Below are 22,530 nucleotides of genomic sequence, written 5' to 3'. Positions count from 1 at the left end.
AGAAAATGACACACTAGAAGTGTTAAAATTTTAAAAAGATTTTTTTCCAAATACCACCTATAATAAATAACATTATTAGCTAGGGTCCCAGTAACCGTAATGAGTCCAGCTCATTTTCCAGCCTCTCACTAAATTTAACATTGTGCTTGAATAGAAGTAATAGATTCATGTTATTTGCTATTAAAAATTCATAAATATTGGTAAACGATCGTTTTCTGCTATGTAGATTCTATTTGAATATATAAAATACTTTTCCGGTGTGTTTATTGTTTATTCAGTCTTTATATTGTTTACTATTAAGTGAAAATATTATTAAAACATCTTATTTAGTTATTTACAGTTGTACACTGCATCCCATTTTGGACACTTTTACGATGTATCTCATTTATTTTTAAAATCGTAGTTTACTAGACACTGTTCTACTTTTTTGTGAAATTAAAGATGCCGTCAACAAAATTATCATCTCTTGGTTTTTGAGATACAGGGTGAACTTCAAAACTATTGACTTTCGGACCACCTCCGTATCTCCGTTATCTTACGAGTGATTGAAGAGTTTAAAAAATGCTTATGTAGGAGTTTTTTCGTAGAATCCAGTGGCGTAGTTTGTTTTTTACTTGCTCTAACCATTTTTTAGTTTTTAAGCAAATTTATGTATTTTTTAAATGGAACGCCCTATATATTATTGTTTACATTTATTGGAAATCATTTAAGCTTTTCAGGAATATATATTAGTATAAAGTTGTTTTGAAAATTACCCTAATTTTTTTTTCAAATTTTATTTAATTTGTAGTAGTAGGCCATGACTAATCTATTAAATACAATATCCAAGTATTCAATTATTAACATACAAGAAACTTAATACTTTAAAATTCAATTATTTAAAACGGTTTTATACGTTATGAACTACTATTTGTAATAATTTTATTATTTTGTTTTTACTATATCTAAGGGATAGTAACGTAATATTTATTATACCTAAAACTGTTGTTCAAATTGGAAACCATTTTCTCGAATGCAAAAATCGCACATTTTTCTAATTTTATAATAGGTATTGAAAAAAATTATTGGCCACCTTCGTAGAGTTTCTAAAGTTAAATCTTGTCCCTCAAAGTTCTGCTACAGACTCGTATCGTGTTTTATATACTTTAATTTGCATATAATCCATCTTACAAATCCGTTGGTACCTATCCATTTTTGGATTTTGGGAAAATCATATAAAAACATTTTTTAAACGCTTCAAAAACTTAAAAAGACAACGGAGATACCAGAGTGGTCCTAAAATCAATTGTTTTGGATTTCACTCTGTATCTCAAAAATCAAGCAGGCCATGATCATTTTGTTGACGGCATATTTAATTTCATGAAACATAATTGAGATAACCCATAACAATAAATTAGTAAATAAGTAAGTAATAAATGTCAACAACTTATTCTAATTCAATAGTTTGGCAGTGAAATTTGACCCTTTTTACAAATGCAGGACCACTTAATTTTAGGTTAATTATATAAATAATATGTATAAATATACGAAAGGTTTGCGTATGGAATGTAAAAAAATGTAAACGAAATTTATTATTACATTAAATTTAATAGTTTCATAATCCAAATTCGCTTCCAACGTGTACAACTTAGCCTCTTCCTTTTACCGATGGCATTTAATTAGGGCCCCCTTCGATGAAAGGTTGACGAGCTCTATCAATATTTTCATCTTGTCACATTGCTGGTGCTACATAACGTCTCATCCAGACACAAAAATATTCTTCTGCTCTGTGGCGTACTGTTTTATACTTTTCAAGTATTTTCTTCTCCAACAATTTCATCGCTCTCAAGTAAATGAACTTGGCGGTTATGCCTTCCCATAAAAGAAAACAAACAATTTCGTTGTTCTTAACTAAAAGGACATGGCAGTTTTGCTTCTCCGATCAAGGATTTTCCTTGCTGTTTTCACCTTATTCAACTAATTTTGTCCATATTGCATCAAAATTCTGTCATATGGTGGGTATTTCCTTTTTAAAATAGAAAGAGATCATTCTGCAACATCTTTAATCATTTTCTTGCACAGTAAAACTAACATTGACAGGAAATCCTTGTATTTACATTTCTATACATTTAAAACAATGACTGATTCGTTCAATAGCAAAGGGAGAATTATTATACCTTCTTTTCATTGGAATAAATATCGGTAGGTAATTTAGGACAGGAAGTCGCATTTTTCTACAAAAGATGACACAAACAACCTAAACATAATTATTGATTTTGCCCTACAAAATTCGCTTTCAAATGCGCATTAGAAGTAAGCACAGATATCTCTACGTTTATTTTTGTATTGCTACACGATTTTTAGTTTTTTTAATTAAGTAAATTACTTCAGTTATAATTTTATCTTTTTTTCACTTAGTTTTGAAATTCTTTAGTTTAATGTGTAAACTGTAAATCTACGAGCGTAATCAATTAAAATAATACATTTTGATTAGCAGAAACAACTCCGTTAATTTCCATTTACCCCCTCAGTTGTTTACTTTTCACGTCTCGTATCTCATGTTTTCCTGTTATGTTGTTGACGTCGATTTTCAGCCTGCTGCTGTAAATCTTGGCTGACCTACATTTTCAGTTTTCGGTGTCACATTTAAAGAAAATTTCAAAATTTGACCCGTGTTGATTGTGCGGAACGGCAAAACCATTATGTATAATATTATATAGGGTGTTGTCCAATAGATGCTGGACACATGAAACTAAAATACTCATAAAAAGGAACGTGATCTATCCGCTTAAGATAAGGAAAATTAATAAATAAAATTACAAATTATAAAAATAATTTACTATTAGTTGTTTGAATTATTGGGGCTCCATAATTTTGCACTTTATGGTGCTTTGAATTGCAACGCTGATAACACTGCAATAAAATAATTAAATCTAAATCAACTTTAAGCAAAGGGATTTATTTATTGATTGATTGTGGTTCAAATCTGTCTCTAGCTCGTAGGAGGAAAGGGTTGAGACTTAGAACAATAGAATGACGTAACATTTTACTAGGACGACAGAAAGGGCGGGAGGTGCGGCATTACAAGCAACTAGTGTTCCCTCGTGTCTTTTCTTCGATCTCGCTTCCATTAACGCGGTCTCTTGTAGAAACACAGTTAAACATGTAGTTCTATCGTTAGGCTGTTGGTCTGCTGGATGCATTCTGATATTTGATAGCATTTGAAGATTTCTATAAGGCGATATTTTAGCGTTTCTCATCATGACCGTGTTTGTATATGGTGTGTTAAGTTAAAATTGATTTATCTTTTCTTTTAATAACTTAATTTAATTTTAAATGTTCATACTTCAACTTTTATTTTCTTACATTTTTTTATACAAGAAATTATTCTTAACATTGAGCATTAATGTGTTATAACTTGTGTCAAATAGGTTTCAGAAATTCAAACCTATCTTCAAGAAAAATAGAAAGCTTGTGGATACCTGAGCAAACATATTGAGAAATACATACATCCAACTATGCATACTTTAAAACTTGAAATTTCGTGGTTCTGTAAGTCTTTTGACAGTTACAAATTATTTATTTTATTGAAGAGATTGGAATATGAAAAAGTGTGAAGATTTTTCTTACGTAGAAAAAGTGCTCGTTATGAAGTTATGAAACCAGAATAAGCCGTTTTTATAAATATCTGGAATGTAGAAAATTTAAATGCAAATTTAAAAAAATTGTATTTTATTACTGTAATGAATTTATAAAGCTTATTGTCAACTTCCTTTGTGTAACATGACGAGAGTCCCTAGACTTTTTTTTCGTTTACAAAAAAATACACACACAAATACAAATGTTGTAAATTGATAAAATTCATTTCATCGCAAAACCAATATCTTACTTTGTCCATTACTATCGGATAAGATATTTTACGCTCGTTTTGGTAGCGACAGAATTCGCTTTTCTCCAGAGCGCTTTCAAATCGTGGAGATATTTTGTTATAATTTTAAATCAATGTTCAAAAGTGGGCCTTCCGAAACTGTATCTAATGTTTGATCATTTATTCGTTGAATTTTAGACATATAATCATTTGCGTAGGCATTTAATTTGGTTATGTCCTGATCCATACGTCAAGGCGTGCTAATGCTACTAGTTTATCGATCCACACGTTCCGAAAAACCTCAATCAGTTTTATATTGAGCCCCCTTTTAATAGGAGCTAGTAAATACCGTCATGTACATCATCTTAATTAAAATAAAAAAGGCCATTTAGTTTTAGTGAGGTTTTATTTCTCTATTAGTCCTACATAAATATTTAATCTTTCTGTTTTAATTTATTTAAATTTGTAATGATTGAATTTAATTATTTTTCTTATAAGAATGAAAAAATGAATTAACATTTCTTCAGTATCAGATGCGTCAGAAGAAAATATTAAAAAAGTAAAAAAATAGAAAAAAAGGTATAGTTTTTTTAATAAAGCTTTTCTGTTAAAAAATAATCTTTTGAAATTTTGAGTTGATAAATTTGCCATGGGATAAATTACCAAGAGGGACCACGGGGGTTTACTACCCCTCGGCAAATGCCATTCAGTCCAACGCGTAGGAGTCTAAATTTAGGACATGAAGGGCGAAATTGACAAGAAACCATAACGACAAGGAGGTAAAAGCACCCTTGAATCGTTTTAAGGGCTGTCGACGGATCCAAATGCGTAAAATTGCTAGTGGGGTTCGACCCGGCTTCCCTTCGACATTTTAGGCAAGCGGAACGATAAAGGTGAGGCGCACATTCTGTTCGCGTTTCAATATTTGTCAGAATTTGGTCAACAAACCAAAAAAGGACAAAAAATGGTTTATTGCAATAAGTAATATATGTATCCATTAAAAAAAATAATTATGTTAATATGTGAAATTATTAAGCGTCATAAATTTAGCATTACTACGTATGTCATAACAAGCAAAATAAAACATTGAGTAAATATCTTGAAATGCTGAGTTTTAATAAATAATTAATATTTAAATACAAAAATATATGAATAATTTAAACTATAGAAGAAAGATATCGTGGATATAAGTAAAAAATAATAATTCTGGAATAATAAGAAAGCGTATTCACCGCTTTAATTAACCCCCATACAGGGTGTTGAGATATTTTTATAATGGCGATTACTTGCTAAAAAATATTAAAAACATTTTTAGTCCAGAAATTCAGAGTTTTCAAAATTCAGGGTGATAAATTGAAAAAATGGGGTTTCTTATAAACAAACAAACAAATAATTATCTCGAACTTTGTCAATATTAATTGGTATATTAAGAGGTGTAATAGATTAAAATTATTTCCACAACTGAAAAATGATAGCTTTTCATACGCAACTAGCCTGATAAAACTAAGTTTCTTGGTATATTGTACTAAAACAGGTGACTCATTTAATTCATTCAAGGTTCACGTCAAAAAATATTCTAAAAATCGTATGATTTGAAAGTAATATTTCGTTTATATAATTTATAATTGACAATTAAGTTGCTCATTTTGATAAGTATTGTTTTGTTTGCAATTTCTAGATTCCATATTAACTTTGACTATCGCTTATGATGAAGAGTTGCTACTCAAAGGTAGACTTCGTAAAGCGTGTTCCACTCGCGGTAACGCCATTCAGCCAACTCGAAGAGTAGACACGACCCAGCGATTGTCTACTTTGAGGGAAAAAATGCAGTCGGAAGTTGTTTTAGGCACTCAGCCAATACAAGGTTACATAGTCACGTCAAGTGACGAACATCAGGTGGGTTGAAGTCGGGTAAGTATATGGATGTTTGTTGCGTAATTTCGCATATCGCGATCGTTGAAAGTAAATGTAGCATTGTTTTAAATGGAAAATGATGCTTTGACTGGTTACTCTTGATTCCAATTGCAGAGTGTTGAAATAGAAGAATACGAAAGGAGACGGGAGTACATTTCAGGATTTAGCGGCAGCTACGGTGACGCCATCATCACTCTGGATAAAGCTGCGCTCTGGACTGACGGGAGATACCATCTTCAGGCGGACGAAGAAATGCACTGCCATTGGTTGCTATTTAGGGAAGGACTGAGAAACATTCCAACAAGGTAATGCAGTTAACCTATTTATCAATTGTTTGAAATATTTTCAAAATATTTCAAACAATTGATAAATAGGTTAACTTAAATCAAAATGCAAATTTAGGCTAATCGTGTGTTTTATTATTTTAATAATAATAATAATAATAATAATAATAAAAATAATGATAATAATAATAATAATAATAATAATATGACTTTATTGCAAATGCATTACAAGAACATATCACAAAAGGCAATGCAATAAAATAACATAGATAAGAAAATTGTAAAGCCACCTACGTTGGACGACACCATAAAAAAATGATGGAGTAATTCATCCACTAAATGTGAAACGAAAGTTCTCTTAAATAAAGGAAAATGAAAATTATCATGATAATGTTATGTTATACTCATATAGGAAGTAGTTTAGCTGGTCATTGCTTAACTACTTAGCAAATGCTAATTCAAGATGGGTTTAAGTAGCAACCCTATCTTCCTTCCCTATATAAGTAGCTAATTGAACTCTGGAGTATTATCAAGATACAGTTTCCAAATTTCCTTTTTCTAAATATTTCGAACTAATTTAGATAGTTAGATTTAATTAAAACGTGGTGGAAATATTGATATTCCTGCACATAGCTGGAAAAAAATATGTTGCATATGTAATTTCAGTAAAAGACTCGTTTAATTTTAAAGCTGTTGATGTTAATGGTAATAATTACAGTTTATTTTTTTTATTTAATTATTCTCAACCAAAGAACTGATTATAGTACAATCTATGTTCAATATTTTATTAAACAATTTAGTATAAAAATTAAATTATAAAGGGATTGAAAGAAATAATAACAAGACAAATGACCTCTGCTATATTTTTTTTAAAGAAATTCCGAGAGTCTTAATGGTATGATTCCAATCTTAATTTCAGTTACTCGAGTCGCTGTGGTTATATTATGAAATTCATCTGAAAATGTAAAAGGCTTTAAACGAAAATGTTTTTTTGGCTTTTTTTTCATATAGTGTAATTTTTCTTGCATTTTTTTGTAAGTAACCTTACTTCTTGTAAGTCAGATTTCTCGTAGATGCAATAAATGATATTATTATTATTATTATTATAAAAATTAAGTAGGCATTTTATTATTAAAGTAATAATATAGTTTATAAGCTTTGTATAAATATATTAAGAATATATAAGTACATATTCAGTGCGTACAAGTATTCATTTAAATCCAAAAATGTAAAATTTAAACAAACAGGAATTAATCGGTTAATTTATGGAAGAAAGATATTATTTAAATTTTGTTGCAGATAAGGAATCAACAGCAATGTACGAAACATTCCATTTTCTTACGGATTATTTATTTCCCAACACTATGCGTTTTTGTTAAAATATTACTTCTGTTTAGGTCACACTGGTTGAAATCTGAATTTCCAAATGGTGCCAGAGTAGGTGTAAATCCAAAATTAATCTCGGAATACATGTGGAATAAGCTCAGCTCCGAACTAAGCGGTTCCGGAATCGAATTAATAGCTCTTAACGTCAGCTTAATAGACGTGATATGGCCCACTTCAGAGAGGGGCGAAAAGCGCAGCAAGGACGCGTTTATATTAGATGTTAAATTTGCAGGTATGGTCTGTTCATAGATATAAGAAAGTGACCAATTGCTTTTGAATGGGATTATCCATCCATCATTAACATACAATGCAACAAGATTATTACTTAAAGTTTCGGAATTTAAATTCAGGTAAAATTGTGGTCCGTAATAGAAAATAATGTTATACCTACCTGTGTTTAATATTCTTTGGTTTGGTGTACTACTTAGTTTAACTTTATTAGTAATTATTCTTATTTCGTGTGTAATACAGCGTGTGTTGAATCGTGTGCGAATTATGCAAAATATGTGCGAGTCTAGTGTATCTCAAGAGATGCTCCCGCCCAAATGTAGAAAACACTATTCTATTGATACTAAGGAAGCTATAAGCAATGTTTATAACTACTCTCATTGAACGTGGTGCCAGCAAGCAAGCATCTTTAGAAGAAACGGCCACATTGACGAAAATTCCAACATCAACTGTAAGGAAAATTGTGAATAATCCCATTTCAGCTACGAAAAAAACAAGCGATGCTGACATTTTCTCGAGTGCAGATGAAAGTGATATAATACGGCATACAATTTACCAGTTATACGAGGAACAAAGCGCGCCGGCTTGTAAAAGATGAAACCGGTGTTAAATGTGACAGAAATACCTTATTTAACACATGGGTTTTAGATTTAAAATTGACAAAAGGCAAGTTTTAATGGAATTTTTTAGAATTCGGAAATGGCGAATGGAATTTCTAAAAAACATTAGGATTTACAGAGAACAACAAGGGTCAATTATTTACTTAGATGAAACCTGGTTCGACACTTTTGATACTGCGGAAAAGGGTTGGGTTTACTCAACTGATAAGTGTAAAACTAATGCGCCATCAAAAAGAGGTAAAAGAATAACTATTTTGCATGATGGTTCTAAAAATGGTTTATTCCAAATGGACTTTCTCTGTCTGCGAAAAATATTAAAGATTCTTCTCTGGATTACCATGAAGACACCACCGCTGATTTATTTGAAAGTTGGTTTAAAAACAAATTAATTCCAAACATTCCTCCTAATAGCGTAATTAAAATGGACGATGCAAGTTATCACAGTAGACAGTTGACTAAAATCCCTTCCTTATGTGACACAAAAACAACAATCCAAAACTACATGTATAATAACGTCATTTATTTTAAAGATTATACCAAAAAGCAATTAATTGAGGTTCTACAAAGCTTGAACCTACAAAAGGAATACATCTGTAATTATTATGCAAAAAATCTAGGGCATACAGTTTTAAGGCTTGCACCTTACCACTGTATATTTAATCCCATTGAACATGTTTGGCACCAACTGAAATCTGCCATTCGTCGTAACAATGTTTTTCCCCGTGTTAACTCCAATGTCCTCAAACTTATAGAAACCGAAGTTTTTAACATCCCTCCACAAAATTGGGCAAATTCTATTAAACATATGCAAAAAGTAGAACAATCGTATATCCATATTGCTAATAATATAGAACAAATAATAATTAGAACAGGCGATGATAGCGATAGTGATACTGATATATTATGTGAATAATTTTAAGTAATTTAAGTAGGTAATAAAAATAATTTCTAATTTCATTTGAGATTTAAACATAAATGCATACATAAATAAATAAATATTGTTTAGTATCTTTCCTAACAAAACTCCAAATAAATAAATTATACGTAAAGTACGGACCTGTTCGGCTATATTTCATTCTTACAGCTTGCCCGGGTCTTTCCTTAATTCGTATCAGTTAGTCGCTGTCTTATATATATGAACAGACTTTAAGTGCTAACTTTTCGTAATTCAGTGTAGATGCGTTTCAGGTAAAAACTACATTATTTCAGTATTTCAGGCAAAAACTACACAATTAAGCTCGAAGAAACCAGAAGACTTGTCAAGAAGGCTGGGGCAGATGCAATGGTGGTCACTTCTCTTGACGAAGTTGCGTGGCTTTTGAATTTACGTGGCCGAGACGTACCCTTTTCGCCGTTTGTTAGAAGTTACGTCTTGTTCGATATGACAAGCATAACCTTGTATGTTAATTCAAGTCAGTTGGAGTCATTTAACGTCATGTCTTATCTCCAAGCGGACAATATCTTTAGAAGGCATGACTCCGTCCAGTAAGTAGATAGTTTTGACTAGTAACCACAGTCATTCGACTTTACCCAAGGGAATAATGTTGAACTTTGTCCGGTACAGTGATAATTTTGATTAGAATTTTTCAGTGATGATGTAAATATTTTCAATTACAAATATTTAGTTACTTTAGTTTAGTTTCTGGTTTGGTTTATTAGGACTCTTTAATGCTTTGTGTCTTCGGAACGGCCCTGATCGATCCGGACTCAGTGCACGGTATTGGGCTAAAGGAGTTGCTGACCTTCTATAGGAGGGGCGGCATTCTGGACGCCCTCTAGAACGGCCTGGGGGCACAACGGGCCCATCTGGAGACGCAGCAAGAGACGTATATTGCCTTGTTTATTGCAGTCACCTTTATTTATGCAAACTTTGCAAGTCGGTAATGATATGCAGAATGTTCGAATTTAAAATAATCGACTCCTAGGTGATGACAGATAACGAGAAATAAGTATTATCCTCACATAAGGGCATTAAAAAAAAAGACTTTGGAAAATGCTAAATTTTCATTAATTTTCATGCAACTATATATTTTTGAAAAGCATAGGCTCGGACAACCATTCTGAGAGCGGCATTGATTTTTTATGCAAAACGTTATACCTGGAATAGATGTTGGCTTTTCCATAAGGTGTCAAATGGTACGAGATGTAGCGTAACATTTTCGAAAACGTTTTGTATCTTAATAGTAAAAAAGTTTGTCGCCTTTCGTTTCATTTAAAATCGTATCCTTCTATGTTTAAACTGTATTGTAAGGCAAATTCGTTATCCTCTTGAGAACACATGGTATTATTGGATTACTTTTTTATGATAAATTTAATGACTGATACGTCACCAACTTCGCAGTTGCAGGATAATTTCAAGTTGAATGCAAAAGATGAAAAAAGTTATATATATATATATATATATATATATATATATATATATATATATATATATATATATATATATATATATATATATATATATATATATATATCCCGGAATATAGTGTCATCACATTTTTCCATCCGTGAATCAATACGTGAGAATATCGTACACCTTTACGGGAAGGGGAAGGAGACCTTTACAGCCAGTGTTCGAACTGTTTTTGGAGCGCGAGCATTGAAGATGCCAAGTGAGATTTTGGCGAAACGTCTGCAGGATTCCAGTCGGATGCAGGATTTGCAGGATTCCAGTCGGATGCAGGATTCCAGTCGGAGTTCAACGAGCGAACGGATGATATCCCGGAATATAGTGTCATCACATTTTTCCATCCGTGAATCAATACGTGAGAATATATATATATATATATATATATATATATATATATATATATATATATATATATATATATATATATATATATACATACATATATATATATATATATATATATATATATATATATATATATATATATATATATATATATATATATATATATAAGATGCCAAGTGAGATTTTGGCGAAACGTCTCCAGGATTCCAGTCGGAGTTCAACAAGCGAACGGATGATATCCCGGAATATAGTGTCATCATATATATATATATATATATATATATATATATATATATATATATATATATATATGTAACGTAACCCACATAGCTTAGTGGTGTTGAATCAACATCATCATAAAAAAATGATGGTGGTGAGAATTAATATTTTTTTCTAGGTTAAGAAATTATTCGGATATATGGGCCGACCTACGCACCAAATCGCAACTTTACAAAAAAATTTTGGTACCGTCTCATTGTGTCTATAGCGAGGGCGCTAGTCATGCCATTTACGAACACATCTTCGAGGACCGACGGCTGCCGAAACAATCGCCTATCATCTATCTCAAAGCTATCAAAAATGAAGTGGAGAGGCAAGGAATGAGAACAGCTCACATTAAAGACGCTGCCGCGCTCTGCGATTGTTTTGCATATATAGAAAAGTACTTCCAGCACAGGGTAGGTACAACCGCGGTACTATTAACAGAACAAAGGGAACCACCACCAAACATTAGCTACAATAAGTAGTGCCACTCTTGTCTCTGTATTGCCAAGACAATCTACGCGAATTAACCATAATTATTAGTAAACAAACGACCTCTATTACGGATCGATACGCGCTACAGCCTTAATGTCTCTTCCAAGTGCTAATAAGGGTTTTTGAAGAGTGCGGAAGATTAAGGAGAGACAGCGGCAGTAATCGCCCACCTTTCATCTTCATTAATATTCATAATGGTCATACCAACAACCGGTGCAGCACAAGAGTAATTTGTTTGACAATATTTTTTATTTGTAGTTAAAGGTCGAACAGGCAATCACTGAAGAAAGAATAGCTGAAATAGTGAATTCGTACAGATTCGAGCAAAACCTTAGTCTCGGTAACAGTTTTCGAACTATTGTAGGGTTTGGGCCAAACGGAGCCCAACCACGTTACATTCCTACAAAAAATACAAACGCTGTGATTTACACTAACAGCACAGTTGTGGTAGAATCTGGAGGACAGTATTATGGTAAGTAACCCACTGCCAAACCGAATCTCGATTACCCATTTGTGTGCCTGCAATGTCACCTCAATTTCAAAGAAGGCACCACGGATGTAACTCGCACTCTCCATTTCGGAACCCCCGACGATATCATGGTCGAAGCTTACACTAGGGTGCTGATCGGCAACATAAAGTTTTCTAGTTTGACCTTTCCCAACAACACCAAAATGGCCGACGCCGACGTTTTGGCCAGAAGGCATCTCTGGGAAATCGGTTTGGACTATTTGCACGAGACGGGACACGGAGTGGGCTCGTTTCTTGGTGTTAGAGAATGTAAGAGCCTTCTATACCCTCACATAATGAATAACTCTTATTTAACGTCTAAAAAATAATTGATAACATGAGGATTCTATTTTTGTTTTTAATTTAAGCTACGGTTGAATAATACTTTCAAAAACTGATAAATCAAATGTTTTCAAAATTAGTATGAGAATAGAACGTGAAAAGACTTTTAAAAAGAGGTATCACCTTTACTATTTAAAAAAAATATTTAAAATGATGCCGTCATTTTGACAATCTGAGATATTGTTTTTATGTCCATAATTAGACATCTTGCTATGTATAAGGGTACAAAAAAACATCATTTCATTATCATTTACTCGGGCACTGTATATGGCCATTTTATTATTGGACTATAAGGTAGACCGGGAGTACTTTATTTTTTACTTAATAAACCCTTCCTTTTTATACATCCGTTATTTTATAATTTACTTTATTTAATTATTATATCAATTTTTTCCAAAAGTTCGGCTTAGTTCTAAAAATATGGTTTTAGGTTCTTATATTTTGTGACAACCTCAACCTTTATATAGTGGCTCATAGACATGAAACAATATAAAGTGATTCATCTTACCTGGAAACTTACTCATCCCATTACTTCGAAATGATATTTACAGAAATTGTATTAGGCACCTATATAAAGAATAAAAATCTAAGCTTATGCACAACGGCGAATTTAAAAGAGTAACTTTTCAAAAAAACTTCCACAGGTTACTGTAATATTATTTTTCTACTCCCGTCTGCAAAATACGTAATTACCCACCGATCTAGCTTGCGGGAAGCATCACTTTACCACGTCAGTTTCGTTTCCCATGACTCCGAGCCACTTCGGACATTTCCGGGATTTAGCGCACGGATCGGGAAGAAAACGGAGATATTTCCCACACTTTGAATTTTGACGTTTGTAAATTCTGACGGTCCTGTCAGTGAATGTATTCGTGTTGTTTTGCGAAAATGCAACCAAAAACTAACGGTCGTAGAAAAAGTATAGTATGCAACATGTAAACGATAGGTAAACTTTTTAGGTCACTCATGAGTCAAATGCCGTTTACCGCAGTTGTTGCATAATATATTATTACAAAACCTCTGGATTCCTCCTGCGTCGGTTGATGTTGAGTCGAACAACAGGATGATTGGCGAAACGTCAGCAAGTTTGATTCTACAACAATCGGCGCAGGAGGAATCCAGAAGTTTAGTAAATAGTATTAAAAGAATAACCTCAGACAAATGTGTAAAATAAAAACATCTGTGGGATGTTTTAGTTGTAATTTGTAGTGAGAAAGTTTAATTTTACAAAGCCATTTTCTTAAAAACTCTGTGCAGATTAATTTGATTTGTCAAGAAATGAAAAGTAATGTTTAAAAAAAATCCATTGAAGTCAAAAATACAAAATATGATAAATTATACATCAATGAGATCAGAACAGAACGGACTACGAGGTTAGCGCCAAAATTTCTCTGCCTGACATAGATGCAGCTCCAGTATCACGATAAAACTTTGTCTTCTTTTAAATATCTATCTTAGTAGGCTGCAAAAAAAAATTGTCTTGCGTCAAATTGTTTTTTATTGACAGCATTTTAAACAAGACGTGTCCGAAAAAATGTCGCACATAACGCAAATTGAGTATAGAGCAGTCATTAAGTTTTTGACAAAAGAAGGGTTAGCACCTAAAATTATTAAAGAAAGGCTGGATGGTGTGTACGGCCAAAGTTCTCCTTCGTATTCTGTAGTGAAAGAATGGGCAAAACATTTTCGAATGGGGCAGGAGTCCCTTGAATATGATTCAAGAACTGGTCGACCAGTGGAGGTCATAACGGAAGATATTGTAGCGATTGTGGAAGAGGTGGTATTGAATGATCGACGTTTAAAAATCAAGGAAATCTCAGAAATTATTAAGCTTTCTGATACAAGTGTTCGTCGAATCCTGCATGATCATTTAGGTATGCATAAGGTTAGTGCAAAATGGGTTCCTAAAAACCTTTCGGATATTCAAAAACAACGCCGTGTCGAGTGTGCGCGGTCTTTTATGGAACTCTGTGGGTCGGAACCGAAGCCTGTGATAGAAGCTATTGTGACGGGAGATGAAACTATGGTTCTCTATTATGACTCTATCGAAAAAAAATCAATGGAGTGACGTCGTAAGGGTGAAGCACGTCCAAGAAAATTCAGAGTCTGCCTGTCAACAAAAAGGACATGGCCACGACCTTTTGGAATTTTGAAGGAATTCTTTTGATAGATATTATTTGTTTGGATATTTGAAAAAAGACTTACGTGAACTGCGGTTTAACGACGAAGTTCAGTTAAAAGAGGCTGTTTTAGCTCATTTTGCAGACAAACCAAAAGAATATTTTTTAAAGGGATTGAGTTCTTAATAAAGAGATGTAATAAGTGTATTGGAAGTTAAGGGGGATTATATTGAAAAATAATAAAAAATTGTTACTCTGCTTTGTTTCTTTCATATTCAGGCCTGGAAATTTTGGTACTGCCCTCGTATTTTTTGGACTTCAATAATGCCAGAAAAAAACAAATTTCGGTTTTTGCTTAACTACATTAAACCTGTTTGCATCCAATTAAACTCAAACTCAACTTTTATAACGAAAATTTTCCACGTGTCATAATATATTCATATTTTCTTACATGCTATATATATTAATATATCATTAAAGGGAATTAATAGTATATTTTATTAGAAAAAGTATATTACACTTTTATATACTTCTCCAGGTACTAGTTTATTAACCAAGCTTGTAACTAAAGTGTCAGTTGCATAATATATTTTTTCTATGACCATCAGATTAGAGTGCCGTGGCCATGAGACCCGACGAACTTAAAAATTATTTATTGAATTATTCTCAATTAATTAATTGGACAGAACGATGAAATGACCGGCACTATTGCCTAGGGAGTCGATTTTTCTTAGGTACAGGAAGTGAATAGAATACCAACCTTTTTTGCAATAATATTAATAATTTTGATGTTATATTAGGCTTTATAATTAAGGCTTATTAATAACAAAACCGACTCAATTTTACACTCGGAAAACAAAATTTTCTGAAGACAAACTCTTATGTACCCATTTCTATTATTCCTCCATTCAGATTGCATCACGCGGTTTTTGCTTTTTGTTTTAGCTCCCATAGTAGTTCAGTACGATCTCGAGGCCAGTGCAAAGCAAACATTCAAGCCTGGATATTTTCTCACGAACGGTTGGTAAAAAAGAAAATTTGTAACGTCCCGCTTGCATAGATAATTTTAGAACCAGGATACTACCGAGAAGGTTACTTTGGCGTGAGACTGCAAAACGTGTTAGAAGTTGTCGAAAAACCCTGGTTGCAAAGATCTTCCGGTCACACGTTCCTTGGATTCCAAATAATCTCACTGGTGCCTTATGAAGTCAAGTTAATTAATTTCACATTACTCACCATAGATCAGGTAATATAAGTTTTCTGTTGTACGCAAATATTAATCATTTCTTCGCTTAGAAAAAATGGCTGAATTGGTATAACGAACAGATACGTCAGCAAGTGGGGGCCGAATTAAAACGCCAGCATAGAATGGATGGTTTTTATTGGATGATGAGAAATACAAAATACATTCCTGAAACAGCTTCTGGCGATGCCTTCGTTCCACACACGTTATTGCTAATGTTAAATATCTTGTATTTTATTTTCGAATAATATAGCTTTGAAAACTTATCGTGTAACCATTGTGTTTACTAATTGGTATTTTAGTTATAAAATTTCAATAAAAGGAGACTGTCGTGTCATTATTTTAAGTTACGTCATGCTTTATCTAGCTGCCGGATAATTAAAGCAAAATGTCGATAAGAATGATTACCCAATCAATGAATCACCAGACATGATCAACATCAGAAAATACTTAAATATGGCAAAATCTATTATAATTTCAATGAATTTTTTGGTTATCAATTTTTCGATAAAAAAAAAATAATTATATTACATACTTTCAATCCTCGCAATAACGTCGGTATTTTTACTTTAAATTATTTTTTTAAATTTGATTAAAATAAAATGTTGATGAAAATGATATCTCTTATAATCACCAGACGTGATCAATACCACGAAATACCTAAATATAGTGAAATCTACTAAAATTCGAATAAGTTTTTTTACAACTAAACTGTTAATTTATTCTAGATTACTTTCCGCGCATCAAATACTTTGAATGTAGACCTCGCAATAAAAGAACACCAGTGTTTTTGTTTTTAATAAGTACTTCTAAAAACGCCATCGATCTACCCGCTTTTATTGTATTTGCCTCGATTTCAACATGATCTCCCACATTTGCGGAAGAGTAATATCTGAAAAACGGAATAAACACTTCATTGGGATGCAACACATCATGGCAAAAATATACTAAATCTAAAAAACAGTATTCTAGTTTAGATCTTCCATCACATAAGATCTTTTTAATAATTTTACAATTTTATCATATACTATCAGTATCCAAGCTACCTCGATTACGTTCATTCCACCATATATAACAAAGTTTTATGGGAAAGAATTAAGTATTTTTTATTAATTAAGAGGCTTGTAATATTGCAAATGGTTCGCAAAAAGTTCCACATTAAACATCATCAGCACATTCCGAGGAAAAAATAAATGAAATATATAGTATTCTATTCAAAACAAGATACGTTGACACCAACTTCCAGGTACCGCCATCTCGATGTTCATTGTGGGACACCCTGTACACCAGCCAAACATGATTCCGAGCCAAATTAGCTTAATGGAAACAACCGCAACTAAGTAAAACGTAGTTTATTATGAGCCAAACAGGTTTATCAAAAATTTAATTTTTTTTGAATCTCTGAAAATACAGATTGTATTAATATTATATTATTCTATTATTATATATAAAAAGCAGATAATCCATAATAGATTCAAATAAATGCAAGTTTCGTTTTAACTCTTTAACAGTTATTTGATATTAACAGACACTTTTCTTTGTTGTGTAGCTCTTTGAAAATAGAAAAATATTGTTGGTAAATTAATGGTCTATACAAAATTAAATGACTGACAAAAAATGATTGAAAGTTCTGTTTTAATTCTTCCTAACAGTTAAATGATACTAACAGATAATTGCCGTTGTTGTGGGTTTCTTTGAAAATAGAAAAATATTGTAGGTAAATAACTGATCTATGTGAAAATACAAATGACGTTATATCTAGGAAAATCACCCTTTGCAGATCACCAAACCAAAAATTCCCACTTTTGAGAGATCCTATATCTAAAACTTCTTTATTGCATTCTTTAAACCAAAAAAAATCTTTGTACCTTAAATTTTATGGATTTTGTTTTTTCTTAATGTTTTTAAATTTGATTTGACTTTAAATATATTATATAGTACCTAAGTCTCTTAACACTGTACAATAATGACTCTGAGATCTTAACAAATACATTAAGATGTGTGAACTAGAATAAAAATTGATTCTAGACTTTTAAATAAACTTAATAAACACACATCATCTTAAATTATTATTATAAATATAAGAAAATAAAAAATAACTAGATTTATAATCAGGAATTAAAGTTAATTTTCAAAATTGTAAGAAAATGTTTCTAGTTTTAAATAGCCTTTATAGTATATATTTATTATTTATATATTTTAAAAGATTTTGCCGCACATTGCAATTTTCAATATTTAATGTAATAAAAAATAATTGTAATATTGGAAAAATTGTTATTAAAATATGTGTGAATCACCTATTGAAATTCTTGTCAAGTGTCTGAAACGCATCATATATATTAATTATAAATATTAAAGGCAATGTCTAAGTTGTTAAAGTAGAAACCTCTGCAATTTAGAACTCAGTTATTATGATTTAATATTATGCCATTGCCACATCGTAAAAGGACCCAATATTCAATTTGTCCAGTTAGATATATACACAATGCACAACAACAATCATATTGCAACTATAATTAAAATTTTCTAATCCTACACACAGACACATAGATCTAAAAAAACGATGACAAAAGTTTACTTACGTTAAGTGAATATCAACTGAAACATGGGGACAGCCAACTTTATCATGAGTTGAGAGAGCAAAGCTGGAAACACTGTCAACTAAAGTTGCAGAAAATCCTCCATGCAAAGTGCCAAGAGGGTTGGTGTGTTCTTCTTCAACTATGAAATCCGCTAATGCATTCCCGTGGTCAATTGATTGAAAATTTACCTATTACAAAAAATTTAGGATGTAAAATCAGAAACATCCAAAAACAAGACGTTTACATAATTCAAAAATACATGCTCACCTTTGCTAATAATCTGTCAAATCCTTTCATCTCTTTCAAGACTTTGGAAAAATTACAAATTTTTGAAGCAGACATGATTTTTTTAAATATGGGTCGTCTCGTCTGCGAGAACTAATCACTTCACGTGAACATAGGTAATATCTGTCTTTATATCTCATTGCTTTGCTTAGATATATGAGGGATCCAAAGGTCAACAACATCAGCAATCAAAATATACGTAAGGATTAACATTTTTGCCAAATCATACACGGTACACAAAAAAGTTTGAAGAAGTGTTTGCAAATTCAAAAGAAAATTTCTAAATTTCAAAAAATAATTAGGGTTATCATTTGAAATTCAATTCAATATTGCGTTTCACAGATAGCTGTTGGGCATAGGGTTATCATTTCAATTCAAGTTCAATTATGCGTTTCACAAAAAAATGTTGGGCTCGACTGCTAGGATCATTCGCCCATTGCCGACTTCCGTCGAGGATCTTCGCTTTTGGTCATGGACCAACACGTACAAAGAAGACATATAACCAATATTTGCTCAACTAGCAAAAAACAATTTTGACCAATACCAAAAAACCGACACCCCCCCGCTTCCACCCCGGACCATCCGGGCCCATCCGGCCTCCATACCGGCGTGAACGGTTAAAACAACGGGGCCGGCGGAACTTTTACACTTAAAACAAACACCAAACACTGCCGAAACAGAGTCACACAAATTGAAGACCGATACCAAAGGTTTTTCGAACGAATTCGGCGGATTCTGCTAGGAGCGGACGGAGGTTAGACCGCCGCGTGCAATGCTCCACCACAGAATCGGATTATCATTTAAAAACTCTATTAAAAGCTCTTCTTTTTTCCATTCTCTATGGGCAAACTATCGATTCCGGCATTGACTTTGTAAATTAGCCTTGTATTGGTTTCATTTTCGAATTGATTCTGACGTTTCCCTTTTGCTCAGTATTAATTACTATAAATTAACACCATGCTAATGTACCAGTTTTCCCAGATCTGTTTGGAACAACTTTAAACCACGCTAATTATTGGAAAGTCCACATTCCCGGCGTAGGCTTCTTAAAACTAGACTTGATTTGGTACACTTTGAAACTTATTTTGAAAGTTCTAGTACGATTCCCAACATGCGCAGATAAATTTCAAACTTCGCAATGCGCGTATATGAATCGTACCACAACCATTCGGAATCAGTTTAATTTTTACTAATTAATTGGATCTATGATTCTCCTGGTATTGAAAACAATAGAGAAGACAAACAAATAGGACTAAGGTTCAGGGATACTTCTATGGAAAACACTAATCCACAGAATACCACAACCAACAACAATTGTTTCGTAGTCTGTGACTAAACTCAGTCTTCTGCCATAAATTTTTTTAGATTCAAGATTTTGTCTGGATTAAATATGTCTTGTTTTAAATGGACAATCTGATTTTATGTTGTATTCTTGCAAATTATTTCACTTCAGCTATTTTTTTGTTTCATTCAAAACAATCGGAGATCCCACGTATATAAAAATCGTTATAAAAACGTCTTATCATTTTTAATATATTTTATTGATGTAACTGGTTTAGAATGGTTTAATATCCGGGATAGAAATGGGTTTTAAACCTTTGTCGTTAATGCAACATATTAAGAGTACAAAAGGATTCGACAAAATTTTGCGGAAAGTAATACTAGGTTTTGGTATTATAACGTCTAAATAATAAACATTAAAAGCTTGCAGGTGAACATTTTGTCAATGGAGAATGGCAATGGTTTGGCCGAGTTAACAATAGCCGAGGAACATACAAATTTAATGGGTACTTTACATAATGGTTTTTCAGCATTGTTAGTTGATCATATATCTAGTTTTGCGCTAACAACCCATAAAGCAGGAGATTTCCCACATGTTTCAATTAATATGCACTTGACGTAAGCATCTCAATTTAAACAATTTGTCACCTTATTCTTCACCTAATATAGGTAATTGGTGTTTTACTTTTAGATACTATAGAACTGCAAATTTGGGAGATACTATTCAAATTACTTCCAAGGCAGTTAGTGTTGGTCAAACTTTGGCATTTTTAGATGTGCTCATAAAAAACAAATCAACAAGTGATTTAATAGTTAAGGCTAGTCATACAGCTTATATCACAAGACATTCATGGTAAACTACTGATGTTATTTTTTAAATTTTATATTGAGTTATTCTTTCAAATATGTAATAAATAAGTGAAGATGTCAATAGTTTTGGTCAGTTTAGTAATTTCAAAGTGACAAATATAGCTGTAAAGTAAATTTTACATAGGTTTGTAACCAGTTTGTAGTTCTACAAACTGGTAATTTGTGCACTCAATTTAAGCAGATATTGACTTGAAACAAAAACAGTAAAATTTTATTATAAAATCTTTATTTTGTTTTTTAATATCAGTATCAAAATTTTGGTTAAACACTTCATGCAACACTTGTAGTAAATTTATTTACTAGGTTGTGTACATTCTCAGAAAGGGCACAGTAGAAGAATACTAGCTTGATTGGCAAAAAGTCCCACCAAGTGAATTTAATTCTAATTAATTAGATGGGTTGAATTCCGGTTCAGCAAATTTCAGAAACTTGGTGTGAGACCCTTTTACCAGGAGATCTCCACTTTCATTTTTAATTAGAACTTCTAAAGAAGCAATTGTTCTTCCAACTCTTAATGTTTCAGCAATTATTTTGATGTTATCCCCCAGTTTGGCAGCTTTTAAAAATCTAAAAAAGCCTTATTTTACTTTACTAAATCTGATTAAATCTATGAATAAAGCAACTTGCTAACTCAGGTACGGTGGGTTCTATTGCATATGAGCACACTTTAGTGCAAAAAACAATTATTACTCTATATTCAGATTAATGGAAACATTGGGCATTTGTCCATGTTCATGTGACATTAAGGCATAGCTAGATATTGAATCAACCAATGTAGCAGACAGACCTCCATGAAGCCCTCCATATATATTTGTATGTTCTTCATCAAGTGTTAATTCAGCCTCACACTTTCCCTGTTCAAGTTTTAATATTTTTACCTAGAATAGAATATTCTAACTTTCTTCTTACCAAAGTGATTTATAAAACAAAAATATTGCACCTTATTTAGAACTTGATCAAATCTTTTAGTTCCTTTCAAGAGATTTGATAACTGTGTAGCTGTGACAGGCATTTTAACTGATTTCACTACTATGTGATATGTTTTACGAATTTTTTCATTTGTGTAAATTTTGAGTAACAAGTTCAAGTATGCGTTTCACAAAAAATGTTGGGCTCGACTGCTAGGATCATTCGCCCATTGCCGACTTCCGTCGAGGATCTTCGCTTTTGGTCATTGACCAACACGTACAAAGAAGACATATAACCAACATTTGCTCAACTAGCAAAAAAACAAATTTGACCGATACCAAAAAAAACCGACACCCCCCGCTTCCACCGCGGACCATCCGGGCCCATCCGGCCTCCATACCGGCGTGAACGGGGAAAAACGACGGGGCCGACGACGATTATAACTTTAAAACATGCACTGAACACTAACAACACTAAGTCCATACAGTGGAAACCGATATCACACTTTTGAGGACGAATACAAGGGATTCTGTCGGGAGCGAACGGAGGTTAAACCGCCGCGTGCAATGCTCCACCACAGAATCCTTTTGAGTAACAAAA

General features: G+C 32.5%; 3 protein-coding genes across 5 annotated transcripts in view; 2 read left to right on the top strand and 1 right to left on the bottom strand.

Annotated features, from left to right (window-relative positions):
- LOC132700710 (xaa-Pro aminopeptidase 1-like) overlaps window positions 1–16,261 on the top strand; it is a 53,862-nt gene extending 37,601 nt beyond the window's left edge. The window contains exons 2-11 of one of the 3 annotated variants that reach the window (XM_060668203.1): window positions 5,526–5,743; window positions 5,876–6,066; window positions 7,443–7,663; window positions 9,497–9,764; window positions 11,432–11,711; window positions 12,049–12,262; window positions 12,338–12,568; window positions 15,706–15,780; window positions 15,831–16,006; window positions 16,057–16,261. In XM_060668203.1, the coding sequence (XP_060524186.1) occupies window positions 5,526–5,743; window positions 5,876–6,066; window positions 7,443–7,663; window positions 9,497–9,764; window positions 11,432–11,711; window positions 12,049–12,262; window positions 12,338–12,568; window positions 15,706–15,780; window positions 15,831–16,006; window positions 16,057–16,251 (2,069 nt within the window). In that variant the 3' untranslated portion in view covers window positions 16,252–16,261. Of the gene's footprint in view, window positions 1–5,525; window positions 5,759–5,875; window positions 6,067–7,442; window positions 7,664–9,496; window positions 9,765–11,431; window positions 11,712–12,048; window positions 12,263–12,334; window positions 12,569–15,705; window positions 15,781–15,830; window positions 16,007–16,056 lie in introns of all 3 variants that reach the window. The other 2 variants (XM_060668202.1, XM_060668204.1) reach the window with 2 other exon arrangements.
- Window positions 16,262–16,268: 7 nt separating this feature from the next.
- LOC132701415 (putative esterase F42H10.6) lies at window positions 16,269–22,137 on the bottom strand. Its single transcript, XM_060669296.1, has 5 exons — window positions 21,962–22,137; window positions 21,712–21,899; window positions 21,411–21,588; window positions 18,586–18,773; window positions 16,269–16,895 (listed from the first exon to the last, which is right to left on the bottom strand). Exons 1-5 carry the CDS (start codon window positions 22,031–22,033, stop codon window positions 16,733–16,735), a joined length of 789 nt encoding a protein of 262 aa, XP_060525279.1. The 5' UTR covers window positions 22,034–22,137; the 3' UTR covers window positions 16,269–16,732.
- On the top strand, window positions 20,209–21,408 carry LOC132700711 (acyl-coenzyme A thioesterase 13-like). Its single transcript, XM_060668206.1, has 3 exons — window positions 20,209–20,525; window positions 20,582–20,769; window positions 20,843–21,408. The coding sequence occupies exons 1-3, from the start codon at window positions 20,454–20,456 to the stop codon at window positions 21,006–21,008; spliced, it is 426 nt and encodes a 141-aa protein (XP_060524189.1). The 5' UTR covers window positions 20,209–20,453; the 3' UTR covers window positions 21,009–21,408.
- Window positions 22,138–22,530: the final 393 nt, after the last annotated feature.

Source organism: Cylas formicarius, unplaced genomic scaffold, assembly GCF_029955315.1.
Source record: "Cylas formicarius isolate icCylForm1 unplaced genomic scaffold, icCylForm1.1 PGA_scaffold_4__25_contigs__length_36172078, whole genome shotgun sequence".
In the NCBI taxonomy this organism is placed as follows: Eukaryota; Metazoa; Arthropoda; class Insecta; order Coleoptera; family Brentidae; genus Cylas; species Cylas formicarius.
Note: the sequence above shows the minus strand (reverse complement) of the source record. Positions and strands in the feature narration are given on the sequence as shown.